This window comes from Juglans microcarpa x Juglans regia, chromosome 3S (assembly GCF_004785595.1).
Source record: "Juglans microcarpa x Juglans regia isolate MS1-56 chromosome 3S, Jm3101_v1.0, whole genome shotgun sequence".
NCBI classification, from domain to species: domain Eukaryota; kingdom Viridiplantae; phylum Streptophyta; class Magnoliopsida; order Fagales; family Juglandaceae; genus Juglans; species Juglans microcarpa x Juglans regia.
Genome location: NC_054599.1, coordinates 20,315,583 through 20,330,147, shown reverse-complemented (window position 1 = coordinate 20,330,147; position 14,565 = coordinate 20,315,583). Strand labels below are relative to the sequence as shown.

Genomic DNA, 14,565 nt, shown 5'->3' with positions numbered 1-14,565 from the left:
GCACGCACACGCGCCTTGTCAAATAAGCTCTAAAAGATTCATACTTGCCAAGGTCGTTTGGACCAAATGGCATAAGACATGGTCTCCAAATGAGAGAATTAGGTTTGAACCCTCCACCTCTTATATATAAAAAAATAAAATAGCCATACTTGATGAAATCTCCAGCATTTTGTGGCTTTTCTAATATTGTGAATCGTCCTCTTTCCATGGACTATTTTGGCTTCCATGCTATGAAATCATCACTTATCTCAAAATTAGTTTATCTTGATAGGAAGATATAGATTTTTATTATTTAATTTATATTTTAACAGTCTCTCTCACATGTAAGTCACACTCCTCCTCTATGAATGAGTCCAATACATAGAATATTTAATTAAAATGAGGTAGAGTGTAGAGTCACAATTCAAACTCAAGAATACTTCTGCTCTGATATCATGTGAAATTAATATTTGTCCCAAAATTTAAAACAGATGGAAAGAGGTAGATTTTTATTATATATATAATTTATATCTTAACGTCACATGCATGTTGCATGCATGCCGGCAGGTTCTCTTAATTCTTATCCAAGACCAGTGATAATTTATGACTACTACCAGCTTAATTATCATATTTATTGACAACTATAAATTTAACTTCGAATTTGACCAAGCCTGCTAGCCATTACGTACTAATTATGGGGTGAATTTATAAATAGCATTGTTTCATGATTATGAATTTTTTTAACCCCGGTCAGCCACTATTGATTAAGGGGATCGATCGAGTTTCTTGAAGAGTAAGAGTGTGTTTGGATGTTGAAGTGAGTTGAGTTGAGATGATAAAATATTGTTGGAATATTATTTTTTAATATTATTATTATTTTAGAATTTGAAAAAGTTGAATTGTTTATTATATTTTATGTTGAAATTTGAAAAAATTATAATGATGAGTTAAGATGAGTTGAGAGTAATTAAACATCCAAACAAAACCTAATAGTACTCAACATCGATCAAGATTAGTAATTCAATTGCATACACCAAGTCATGTGCGCATATATATATATATATATAGAGAGAGAGAGAGAGAGAGAGAGAAATGATATTGTAGTCGTGGAGTATGTAAATATTACACAATCTTTTTGAAAAAATAAATGAATATGGGATTCACATGAAAAAATTAATTTTTTAATAATAGAATCCACTCTTGTTCAAAATGATTGCGCAGCAGTTGTGCACACCATGATTGTGTGTAGCATTACTTTTAATTATTTGTCTCATGAATGGTCAACCTCAAAAGACAACACAATATCGGTAGACTCTCTCTCTCTCTCTCTCTCTCTCTCTCTATATATATATATATATATATATATATATATGGGTAGGTCTTGATGTCTTAATGATAATAAAAGTGCGCAAAAAGTAATATTCAAATCTCTTCTAATCTCCTAATCAGATTGCATGCAATTCCAACATGGATTTAATTATTTATATTTATCTTAACACTCTCACTTATGCTTTGGCCAACCCCTCTTTCAATGAGGGAGCCTAACACGTAAAATATTTAATTAAATGAGATACTAGAATGTAAAGTCAAGATTCAAACTCGTGATATTTGATAATATGTGAAATCACTACTTGTCTCACAGGTTTAAACTGATAGGAAAGAGTATATTTAAGTTTTAACCATTTATATTTACCTTAACAGTTCTCCTCACGCATGGGCCAGACTACTCATCAATGAGTGAGCTTAGCTAATACATGAAATATTCAATTAAATGGAGTACTAGAGTATAGATTTAGGGTTCGAATTCTGGATCTCTGCTCTGATACTATATGAAATCATCACTTATCCTAAAAAATTAAATTAATAGGAAGATGTATATTTAATTATTTATATTTATTTTAACAGTTCTCATGTGTGGGCCAAACTCATTAATGAGTGAGTCTAACAGATAAAATCTTTAAGTAAATGGGTTGTAGTGTAAAGTCAAACTTTAAACTCTGAATCTTTGCTATGATACTATCTAAAACTACCATTTATCCTAAAAAATTATAGAAATATGTATATTTAATCTTTTATATTTATCTTAATAGGGCCCTTTAACTCCCATGCAGGTGATCCAGACAAGAGCTGCTCATCTATACTAGGGGTGAGGGTCCCACAACCCACTATCCCGACATGCACCTCTACTCAGATTGTCTACAATTGAAATCCTAATCACATTAGGAAACTTGTCACTAAAGCCAATAGATGCAATTATCTTGTGCTGATTGGGTGCATGGCAAATTAAAAGGTGACACGTATATGAGATATTAAATCCATCTCGACACCAATTATATAGGAATTCTCCGAATAAAATGAATATGTATTAATTGACACTTAAGATCAAAGAGATCTCTACGTGCATTGCAGAGTAAATCATTCAATCATCGGAAGAGTTGGTCTGGTCAATAATATAGTATAAATAATAAAATTATATTTTTTTATAAATTTAAATTTTTGAGATTAATAATAATTTTATATAGTATCAAAACAAATGTCTTTATGAAACCGGCTTGACTCTATATTCTGTCAATTTAATTAAATATTCTACGTATTAGACATACTTATTAAGAGAGAGATTAGCCCACATATGAGGAAAAATATTAAGAATATAATACAAATAATAAAATCTACCTATATATTCTCATTAGCTTAAATTTTTGTGACAAATAATGATTTTACGTAACTCTCATATTATTTGTTTGAATTCCATTATTTTTGCTATCACCTTTAAGTACCGATCGAGACTCAATCAATGCTGTGGTCGAATGAAATTATTAGCGATCAACAGGCCCTTAATATGTAACTTAAATATTATATATGGACTTTTAATATCACCTATATATTATATTATATCTTCATAAGTTTTTTTTTTACCAAAACTAATTATTTTTCCTTAGTAAAGGTACAAATTAATGATGATAAGGACTCGACCGATCGAATTTATATCCATAAGGAAACAAAATTGTTGTGTTTTCTCAATTATCATTATTTTTACGGTACTCATGACTAATGAATTTACAAACAACAAACCAATTAAGCTGGCCGGATCGATCTGCATGGGGATCAAAATTAAAAGCATTTTCAGAACACAAGAAATTATAAAGAAAAATGATAGTTGTAATCGTGAGTGTACAAGCGTTACACAATCACTTTAAAAAAAGTAAATAAATACGGGACTCACATAAAAAAATTAATTTTTTAATAGTGGTTGTCACTCTTTTTCAAAGTGATTGTACGACGCTTGCACACTTTATGATTGTATATATCATTATTCAGATGGATCTAGCTAGCTAGCTAGGCAACCTCATGAAGGAAATGGGAATGATGAGAAATGATGCATCCAATATAATGCATCCAATATTCCTAGTACATCATGTACAATTGTGCGGTCAGTTGGATATATATTGATGAGAAATGATAGTTACAGTTATGAGCATGTAAGTATTGCGCAATCAATTTAAAAAAAGTGAATAAATAAGGGACCCACATAAAAAAAATAAATAATTTTTTAATAGTGGACCCTACTCTTTTTTAAAGTTACTGCATGGTGCTTACGCACTCCACGACTGTATGTAGCATTACTCTATATTGATATGGGCGTCATGATCTATCTCACAATTATTATAAGTCAACCAAACAAGGAACAATATTCTCGCAAAAAGTAAATGAATAAGCCAAGGAAAAACAAAAACTCTATGTGTAGTCGTTTTTTGTTGCGACACTTTTTTTTAATATAAAATAACTATTTTGGTCAATTAAATTAGTGGAGTGTGTAATAAATACGTAAAAGTAACTATATGCAGTAGAACTCAATAATTAATCATCGACTAATTGATTGTTTAGATTGTGCTTAATTATTAATGCAAGTGCATCCTAATCCCTTTAATATAGGAAAATTATATTCATCATCTTAATTTATACCACACATTTACTTATTTATATATATATATATATATTTTTTGTATGTGATATAAAAATGATGAGTAAAATAACTATTCAATATATATAATCAATTTTGGTTCAAATTTTATTTGGATCTAGTCAACAGGCCTATTTCTCTTTAATTATAGTGGGCCTCCATTCACTTTACATATTCAGGCCTTGTTGAGTCGCAACCAACACCTCAAATTCCCTAAATTAATCAGTACGGTCTACTTAATTTACTTCAATACGTTATCATATTATTATTATTATTATTATTATTATTATTATTATTATTATTTCAACCGACATACAGTAGCTTACGTTATTGCAATTAATGCAGGTTAATATGATATATACCCCAATTCTTCCAGATAATTATAATCTAGAACAAACGGTTGGTACGTAAAACTCTCTGCCCCACGTAGTACAGTGGGTGGATATCTATTTATTGCTATTATTTTATATCATGCATGTTATTATTAATTAATTTGTAACTTCAACTAAAAAAAAAAATTGAAAGTTTAAATTTAATTATGATCTTAATGATGAATATAATATGTATATATATATATATAACTAAGTTAAATTAAGTAAGCAGTGAGTAAAATTTTTAAATGCATGGGCATCATTAATGTTGATAGTAATTTCATCTTCAAATTTTGGTTGATGAACACCTAATTAATTGATCTTCTCTTCCCTCAGTTATTTTTACTTTTATATACTTTTTGTTTTAATTATTATGGATTGAGAAAGATCAATCAATAATTTCTTAAAAAAAATTAAATTATTCTAAATTAAATCACCTTTATAATCAATTGGTTAAAAAAAATGAGGACTAGTTATTAATATAAGACTTTACGTTAGAAAATAAAAAATGCAAGCTACGATCGACGTTCTTAATTATAAATTATATATATTATATGCAAATAATTAGTTGAGTCTCGTTTTATGAAATATATATATATATATATATATATCTTTATATATATAAAGAGCCTATCAAACGGAAGTTCTTGTTTTAACGGAGTTACAGTAATTTTAATTGTTTTCTATTAAATCCGTCTGAGTCATCGAACTTCACTTTTCTCATTGGTTGCAATAAAAGAATATTTATGAGAAATGAAAATAACGCTTCTAGCTCCAAGCGCATTTTTGTATTCATCGCTCTCGCTTTGTCTTCCACATGAGTGTTCCAAATGTGCCTTGTCAATGGCTTATGCCAACCCCAAAATCTCCCTCAGAGTGTTCAAATCCCTCCTTCAGCATTGCTCCAAAGCCCTCTCGCAGCTCTATTCCTCCACTACCACCGCTAGCCATAACACTCATCTTAGACTTTTCGAAACATTACTTCTAAAATGTTAAATCTGTCCAGTATTTCTCATTCTTTTTAAATTTTTTTTAGGTTTTTTGTGGTTTCAAAGTTATATTTTCTTGTATTAAGATTAATTTTATTTTTTTTATGTTTTTATGAGGGTTTTAAATGGATTCCTAGGGCTTGACGGAAATCGCAATCAACAGAAGCCTGCTCGACAGAAATTTGCTAGCCGGATTTTGTGTTAATGTTTTTGGCATCTCATACTTCAAATTTTGATTTCTGCGCGTTTGCTGGACCTTTGTTCCGTGCATTTTTCTATGGGTTTTGTCATGCGAATATCTTATGCTAAATTGTGACGTTTTCTATTTTTCCTTTTTCTACTTCATTTTGTGCAAAGATAGTTGTACCTCTGAACACATGACAAAAAAATATGAAAACCACATGGGATTTAAGATATTCTACATACAAAACCAAGCATAGGCATCCTAGATCTCTATTTTTTTACTTTTTCTAATTAGTATCTTTTAATGGTTAGTAAGAGAATCATCCTTAGCTATTTTTTGTCTATTTGTTGATACAAATGATTTATCTATCTTCTTATGATTGACAGACTTAATAATCGCGCCTTTCATGGATAATCTTGTATCAATATATATGGATTTGGAGGCCACTTTCTGTGCCAATCTATTTCAACGTATGCCTTCAGGTACAACCACTAATTGTACCCTTATCTACTTTCTTGTGGTTAACTAAAGATTTTAATCAAATCACCTAATATAATTCCTGAGAATTGAAATTTCTGGCCCATTACACATAAAGATGGAATGGATCTTGATAACTTGTAAAATAAAATGGTAAAAGAAACAAAAACAGAACAGATGAAATGACTGCCCCTTGCGATCATATTAGAATTATCATTCAAATTCAGCTTCATTTGGTTCAAATGTTGTGATCATGGTCTTTTCATGTTTCACCTGTGTGCTTAAATATTTTATTGTAGATCATTGCCTGATCTTGTATTGTATACTCTATTCATTACTTATGTGTTTTTTTTTTCAGCACTCCTACTGGTATTGAGATACCTGATGTTATTGACCTTCGAAAGTATTAGAGAAAGGAACCTGAGAGGTGACCCACATTCTGTTGAAAGTTATGCTTATAGTGTTTTAGCATCGGGCAAGAAAGTGAAGAGGTGAGGGACTTGTAAAGATAGGAGTAACTTATATTTTCACTTTTGATCTTTTATATCTTTTCTTTCCCCCACTTCTCACATGCCATTATTGTGAGAATCAGATTTTCTACAGCATAATTTTAATTTCATCTACTCTTTTCATGTTCAAACATATACTCTGAAAAATTATATTTTGTAACTATTCTAGTTTTAATCTGTAGTAAATAAATGGCATGGAGAAACCAAGATAAAACAACTATTTATCTTGTGATTCTCATATACTTAATTATCATCTACTTAAGAAAAAAAAATGAAAGCGTGTAATTATTCATCATCTACTTAATTATGATTAACTGTCAATTTTTTTATGTTAGAAAAATTTTTTTTTTCTAAAAGCATTACATTATTAATCAAAAAAAATTCTTAATAAAAACAATATTAATTCTTAAAAATAATCATATAATTAAATTAGGTAAACGTGTTTTGCACGTTACTTTCACCTAGTGTGTATATATAATTAGAGCATCCAATATGAATATCCAGACTGCCAGTAAGCCACATGCATGCATGTGAAATGCATGTCTATCTTATAAGAAAAATGATTTGTACAAGTTCCAAATAGATAAGTTTCACGCAAGTTTTTATAAAAAAATGAACCTTACTTTAAAAAAATGTAAAAAAAAAAAATCATTCTTTCTTAATGTGATCTATTTTTTTATAAAAGGCTTATGCATAACTTGTATATTTGGAATTTTTACCTAGTATTACCCATTTTTTTATTGTATTGTTGAACTTTTTCGATAGATTTGTGTGTATATACACACGTACATATATCATCATCATCATCATGTTTGTGCGCGCGTTTGCAAAGCCAGATTAAGGTTCCGTTTGGTTGTTAGATTGTATTGAGATAAACTCAATTCAATCTAATTTAAGCTGATTAACATTTAAACACCTAACTCACAAACTATTAAACTCATCTTAACTCAAAACCTTTTTACACATGGGACCCACAACCTTTTTAAACTTAATAGTTCTTTACACGCTAAATCCATAACCTTTTTTAAATCTCCATAAATATATTTAAACTCATTTTAACATCCAAATATATTTAAACTCATCTTAAATAGATTATACAAAACTTACTTCACCATCTCAACTTAATAGTAGTGAGATGGGTTGTAAATAGTAATAAAATTTGTGAGTTAAAGTTGATAAATAGTAATGAATAATAGTGAGATAAATTGAGATAGATTGTGAATCTAAATCGAACCTATACGCAGCTTAAAGCTGCGTGCACGTATACGTGTACAGTAATGTAGCTAGACTAGACTGGACTAGTTGCCACGTTTATCTGGACGTACATGCATGAGTGGGAAAGTTAGAGACCAATGAATCCAGCTTAGAATAATAATTAGTTAAATGCATTTATCTGTCCCGCCCTCCATATCCAAATAGTCTTCAGTTCTTTTATATATCTTATCACAAATTAATGTTTGTTTCGTTCTCCAAGTAGATTTAAAGCAACAGCTAGCTAAATTGATGTATCCCATCAATTGTACATTGCATTCCAGCTGTAATTAAGACTACTTGGAGACTTTTATACGTACAGTGATTTTGGGGTACAACTTAGGGTCAATGCTCCTTAATCATTGTCTCTGTAGGGGGGCACAAGGTGTCTCTGGTGGGTCCAATTATTGAATTGTATAGCCAAAACTATTCTGAAATATGGTATGTTGAGTCAGTGCATGCTGTCTGCACAAAGCCTAGCCTTGATGATGTGATCGATCTGGGGAGCTTTTTCTTGTGATTTATGCATGATTGGTTCAAAACTTCAATCTATATATGAGAGCTCCACATCAAGCCAACTTTGTAATTTAGTTTCTGATCCAATGTTCGATCTTATACTGAAGAGGACAAATGAAGAAGACCACCGGGAACATTATATATATATATTTATATATATATATATATATTATATAGGGCTAGCTAGCTAGCTAGCTAGAGATCAGATGGGGACTCATTGGAAAACCATGGCCATGGGTGGTAACTTTTAGAATGGATGGCGCAGGAGAAAGGAAAGCAACAAAACGTTATGATCTCCAACATGTATCTAACAATGATCTTCATAAGAGATTAATGGCTGGCTACTAGCTAGGGATGAAGACGGCCATGCATTAATGGGGACAAAAATTTGGCAAAACATGAGTGGCCATGCAGTACCCTTCATTAATAATCAGGCCCATAATTAATTTGCTTTTTTCTGATGCTCCCAGCTTTATAGACCTTAGATCGATCTGGGCATGCGGCAATATAGTAGACTTTGTTCAATGAGTTTGGTCCCTTTCAATATCCTTCCTTATACAGGCGATTTGTGTATGATTTCCTGGCATGCTTATGGCCCATGTGGTTTCAGGATTTAAAGATTAAAAATAGAATATGATCATGCAAGCATGAACATCTTTTTTTATATATATAGGCATCTTAGACATAATTATATGCATTGTACGAGGCCTTTTATAAAGTATTCTGAACTACTTCTCTAACTAGCTAGCTAGGCATTTAAAGAACAAATCACGTACACATGCATGAACCTGCATTGATTTAATTAATATGATATTGTTAGAGCTAATTAATAAGAAATCTGATCCCTAGCTAATAATTTCATGGCCTGCTCAAAACAGTCATGTCATATATGTTTTACTGATGCAAGGAGTACTACGTGTTTGTGAAAAAATCTACGTACGTACCTGTTTTAACAAGTTAATTTGAAACAATGCATTAATTAATATCCGTAAGTCTTCGTTTAGTTTTAGATCGTGATACAGGAATTAGTTGGACTGTCACATGCAATATCCGGAAAGGATGGATCATTGGGAGATAGACATGACATGAGTAGGCCATGCAGCGTGCAAGTCTTAAAATACATCTTGATAAATGCGGAAAAATTGACTTGTCATGTTCATCATCTTCCTCATGAACTGGGTTTTGGAATTCTGCTACCGATCGAGCTAGTTAGCTAGCTAGAGATAGGTTGGTTGATATTTATATATATATCACAAAGATGATGACCGTCCACATGTTTATGCACGTTGATCATCTCATGTATTTCTTTGGTTTGAGTCATGATCAGATTATCAGTACGTACGTACTCCATAAATAACTCAAATTTAATTCAACTAAATTTAACTTGCGTTGAATTAGTTTAGCATATAAATCATTCGTGATTATGAAATTATAATCAATTATTACACGATACAATATGTACAAAACTCGACTCGAGTTAATATATAATGATAAGAACGAGTAATTCGATCCATCGTATAAATTAGATTGAGTATCAACTTGTTATAAACTTACTCTTGTATATATATTATAAGATACATACATATATATATATACATATATACACACACACACACATAAGTATTATGTGTATGTATATAATTTATATTATAATATATTAACTCTAAAATAACAATATATATATATATATTAAAAATCTTGAAGACTTGTTTTTTCCCGAATGTGTAAGTTAATATTTGTAATTAAGTTTGTGTTTTTATTTTGAAATTGTAATATTCATGTCTTTTATTAATTAATTTTGAGATTCGACTAAAAAGTCAATAAAATTGCACTTTTCATTTTTTTTTTTTTTTAGTTATGATCATTTTTTAAGCTACAAGATTATAAGAAACTAAAAAATATATAACTTTTGAGTGGAGCCAACTAAATTCAATTGAGTAATTGGCTCTCGATTAAATTCTATTCACCAAGTTAGGACTGAATTTTCAACAAATCGAGTGATCATATTCGAACAAGGTTAAGATTCCGTTTAAATTTAGAAAGTATTTTATCTAATTTAATATTATCTCCATCATTACAACTTTCTCAAATTTCTACACAAAATATAATAAATAATTCAACTTTTTTAAATATTAAAATAATAATAATATTAAAAAATAATATTTTAATAATATTTTTTTTAATTTTTATTTTTTATCTAAAATCATCTCTCATATATAAATCCAAACGAGTCTTAAAAGCTGATTATTGCTTTCGAGTCGAGTTCGAAACTGCGGCCTGAATTCAAACAGTACGGATACAATCCTAGCGCATACAGCTAGTTGTTGCCTTTGCCCGACAAGAAGGAATGGGGTTTATGTTTGATGGGCCAAATGATCTATTGACTAACCCAATATATATCTTGAAAGGAAATGAAAGCTGATTTCACTTAACACACATATATATGTGTGGTTCTTTATAACACCAAAAGAAGGTCAGTCCACAATAATTCTTTTGTTCTTTTGGTGGGACTTCCCAAGCAGTTGATTATAATGTTGTAGTATTACTAAAGAAATTTTTTTTATTTTTCTCATACTCGATTGCATTTAATTAGCTAGAATGCATCATAAATTAGCTGGCCGCTGGCAGTAAATATAGATGGCTCGGGAAGAAACCCCATTGCAGTCATTGCACTACTCAGTGCGATCCACATGATATTTTCTTTTTTTTTTAAAGAAGAAAATGGTACCTCAATTTTATTGATAGCTCTCACTTGTGACAAAAGAAAACCGTGGTTACAAACTTTAGATGCTTGGGATGTACAAATAAGCAAAATAAAAAACCAACTCCCAGACATCAAAATCAACAAACAACAAACTACAAACTAAATGTACAGAAAGACAAGATCAAAACAAAAACCAAGACAAACCAAAACCTGCAAGAAGAAAAAACCACACAGGCAAATAATGATAGAAAGTCAGATGGACTAAAAACCATGATCACTATCATTGTACCAATCCATATCAAAACCTCCTACATCTCTCTTGGCAAGAAAACCAGCCATAACATTTGCTTCACGATAAACATGACTCACACGATAGTACTCCATGCACTCTAAATAAACAAGTAAATCATCTCAATAATTCTCAAGAGCCGCAGCATTTCCTTCACGATAAACATGACTCACACGATAGTATAACTCCATGCACTCTAAATAAACAAGTAAATCATTCCAATAATCCACAAGATACGATCCACATGATCATGCATGCAGTATCTACCACTACTTCAATAAACTATCTGTTCAAAGTTTTGTTTATCCTAAAATATTGCCCTATTAATTTGTAGAAATCAATATATATTTAGTTTATATATATATATATATATAATTTACATAGATTATATATGCATTCATACATATTTATACTACAAAAAGTATAGTATTTATGACGAGTTATTTGCAATGAAAATGACCATTTGTGATGAGCATAAAACTCATTTTGACAAAATATGATAATTTTCGAAAAAAAATAACTGACAGCAAATAAGTAATTTTATAATGTGCACCCTATGTGAAATGTTGACGGACAGTTCAATTTATTTACAGGACGCTTAGTCATCATCCATGTGATTAATTATGCATGCACTTATGTATAAGTTTGTACGCAACCGAATTATATTTTGTTTTCCTTTAGGCAGCATGTTACACCGTAATGAATATCTTGAAGTTAACCCGTAGGTTGGAAAAAGACAAGAGGCTATTTTTACTAAAACACACACACATAATTACTTTCATTTTCCACGGGCCATAGGCATTTTATGGCAATCAAAGATTTCTTAGCAAACAAATAACTTTAATTCATTTAGGTAAAGGTTCCCAATGAATTAGATCAAGAGTGGCTTCCAAGCACTCAAAAGAGGAGTGGGATATGTGATAATGATATGTACTCTTATAGGTCAAGTATTAGTACATGTCCCTTGTGACTACAAGCCTAGCTAGAATCCAAGGAAACAAAGCTCTTTGCCCCATAGTAGTGAAGTAGTGTGAGATTTCACTTTCCAAACACAGTCGCATATGGTTTTCACAGCATGATTAGGACAAAAAATAAAAAATAAAAAATAAAAAGCTAGTTTCCCTTGTTCCACGCTCTCTTCTTTAACCAAAGCTAGCAGCTAGCTAGCACGAACTTCACATCATGTGGGTCTCTACCAAAAACTTCCAAAAACATTTCCCGTTTAAATATAAAAACGGTTTTATCTCATCTTATTATTATAATTTTTTTAAATTTTTACACATAAAATATAATAAACAATTCAATTTTTTCAAATTTCAAAACAATAATAATACTAAAAAATAACATTCTAATAATTTTTTTTCAACTTTTAATTTTTATATAAAATCATCTCATAATCTCATCTCACTGTTCAAACAAGAATTTAATATTTTAGACTCAGCAATTGATTATGATCATATAAGTAATATATATATATATATATATATGTATGTCTTTATATAGATGAGAGAGAGATAGCTTTTCCTGTCACACACAATCATTTCCAACCCATTAACCTCTCAACAATCTCATAAACCTCCCCCTTTAAACTCCCCTCAACATAAACACCTTTAAAACCTGTGACATAACTTTCAAACAAAATGCCATATTATTAGTATCCCATCAGAGAAAGTTTCGAGTTTCAGCCATGTCCATCACAGCCCTTTCAGACCCAGATAAATTCTATAATAAATCATTCCATGGAAGGAATGATTCTGGTGAGATTGACGTGTTCGAGGCTGCGAGGTACTTCTCCGGATACCATGAAGCTGGTGGCTATAGTGCTACAAATTTTACTCAGAATAAGAGCATGAGAGATGAGATCAGGCCACAGGGTAGTAGAGTAGGCAGAATGAGCTTAGACGTTCCAATTATGAGAAACTCTCTTCCTCATCGACCACAACATGGGGTGGAAAAGCAAATGAAAGAAAAGAAGTTCAAGCAGCCCAGCTCACCGGGTGGACGACTGGCTAGTTTCTTGAATTCTCTCTTCAGTCAATCAGCTTCTAAGAAGAAGAAATCAAAATCGGCCGCACAGTCCATGAAAGATGATCAAGAGGAGAGTCCTGGTGGAAGAAGGAAGAGGAGGAGCAGCATTAGCCATTTTAGCAGCTCAAGTACCGCGGATTCCAAGTCTATACATTCTGCTTCAAGAAATTCAGGCTTTAGAACACCTCCTCCGCCTCATGCGCATGCACAAACACCTACAAAGAGCTATAGGGATTTTGGAAGCTATTCAGAATATCACAAACAAATGATGTCTTTGTCAAAGTACAACAATGGGCACGCAAGATCCACGGCTTTACATAATGATCAGGTCTTGGATATTGACAAAATCAGAATTAACAAAGACTTAACTTGGTTGGATGAAAAAATGGCACTCAGCAATGGCTTTCCAGGAAAATGCAAGAATCTCAGTAAAGAGTATTCGGATAAAGGTGGGATTTGGGTGCATAAATCTTCACCGGAGGAGAAGGGATTCAGGAGTTTCGGTGAGGAAGATGATGGTGCTGAAAGTGATTCAAGCTCTGATCTGTTTGAGTTGCAAAACTATGACTTGGGTGACTATTCAAGTGGTCTGCCTGTCTATGAAACTACCAACATGGATAGCATCAAGAGAGGAGCAACAATTTCCAACGGCATTCAATGATACTGTATATTGCCTCTTCATGTTGATGTTAGGATCTGTAATATCAAAGAAAATCTCCAAGATCTTACTTTTTTTTTCTTTTTCTTTTTCTTTTTTTCTGTTATTGATTTCCGCTTCTCTCTCTGATAGCTCTTACAGTTCTTTTATCAGTTTATGTGCAATTTGGTAATGTTTTGCCTTCCATTTTCTCATTTCTCTTGCTTTTTAGGGGCTATCTTAATTATGGAATATTGCAAGAACTTTATGAAAAATCCACCACTGGAGTGGCTTGGATTAGACTGTACGTTAGATGACGGGAGATTTCCACTAAACTAAACAATTAGAGAAAGAAACAGTCAAATACATCTTCACCCCATTTGGATTATTGCATATCTTTATCTTTTGACTTTGGAGGTGCAATAATAAATACAAGCACATTATCTCCGAGATGCTAGGCTTTTTGTTTTTCTTTGGTGGGGAATTGGGAAATTAATTTGCCTCCAGAATTCATGCACATCTTATATACATGATAACCTTCCATACACGAGACGATTGCGAGCGGAAGCCAGATCAGATGAAATGCCGAGATAAACGTTTAAAATAGGTCTCAAAGTAATGCAAATTACAGTAATCATGAATCACTACAATAAATTTTGGCTTTTGGGAT

At 31.4% G+C, this 14,565-nt stretch overlaps 1 protein-coding gene across 1 annotated transcript; it reads left to right on the top strand.

Moving 5' to 3' along the window:
* The first annotated feature begins 12,737 nt into the window (after positions 1–12,737).
* Positions 12,738–14,088, top strand: LOC121258869 (protein BIG GRAIN 1-like E). The gene has a single exon (XM_041160399.1). The coding sequence runs from the start codon at positions 12,918–12,920 to the stop codon at positions 13,917–13,919; it is 1,002 nt and encodes a 333-aa protein (XP_041016333.1). The 5' UTR covers positions 12,738–12,917; the 3' UTR covers positions 13,920–14,088.
* The last annotated feature ends 477 nt before the right edge of the window (positions 14,089–14,565 follow it).

Excerpts from the sequence above, each read along its gene's own strand:
- LOC121258869 (XM_041160399.1), top strand. The coding sequence starts at position 12,918 with ATGTCCATCACAGCCCTTTCAGACCCAGATAAATTCTATAATAAATCA.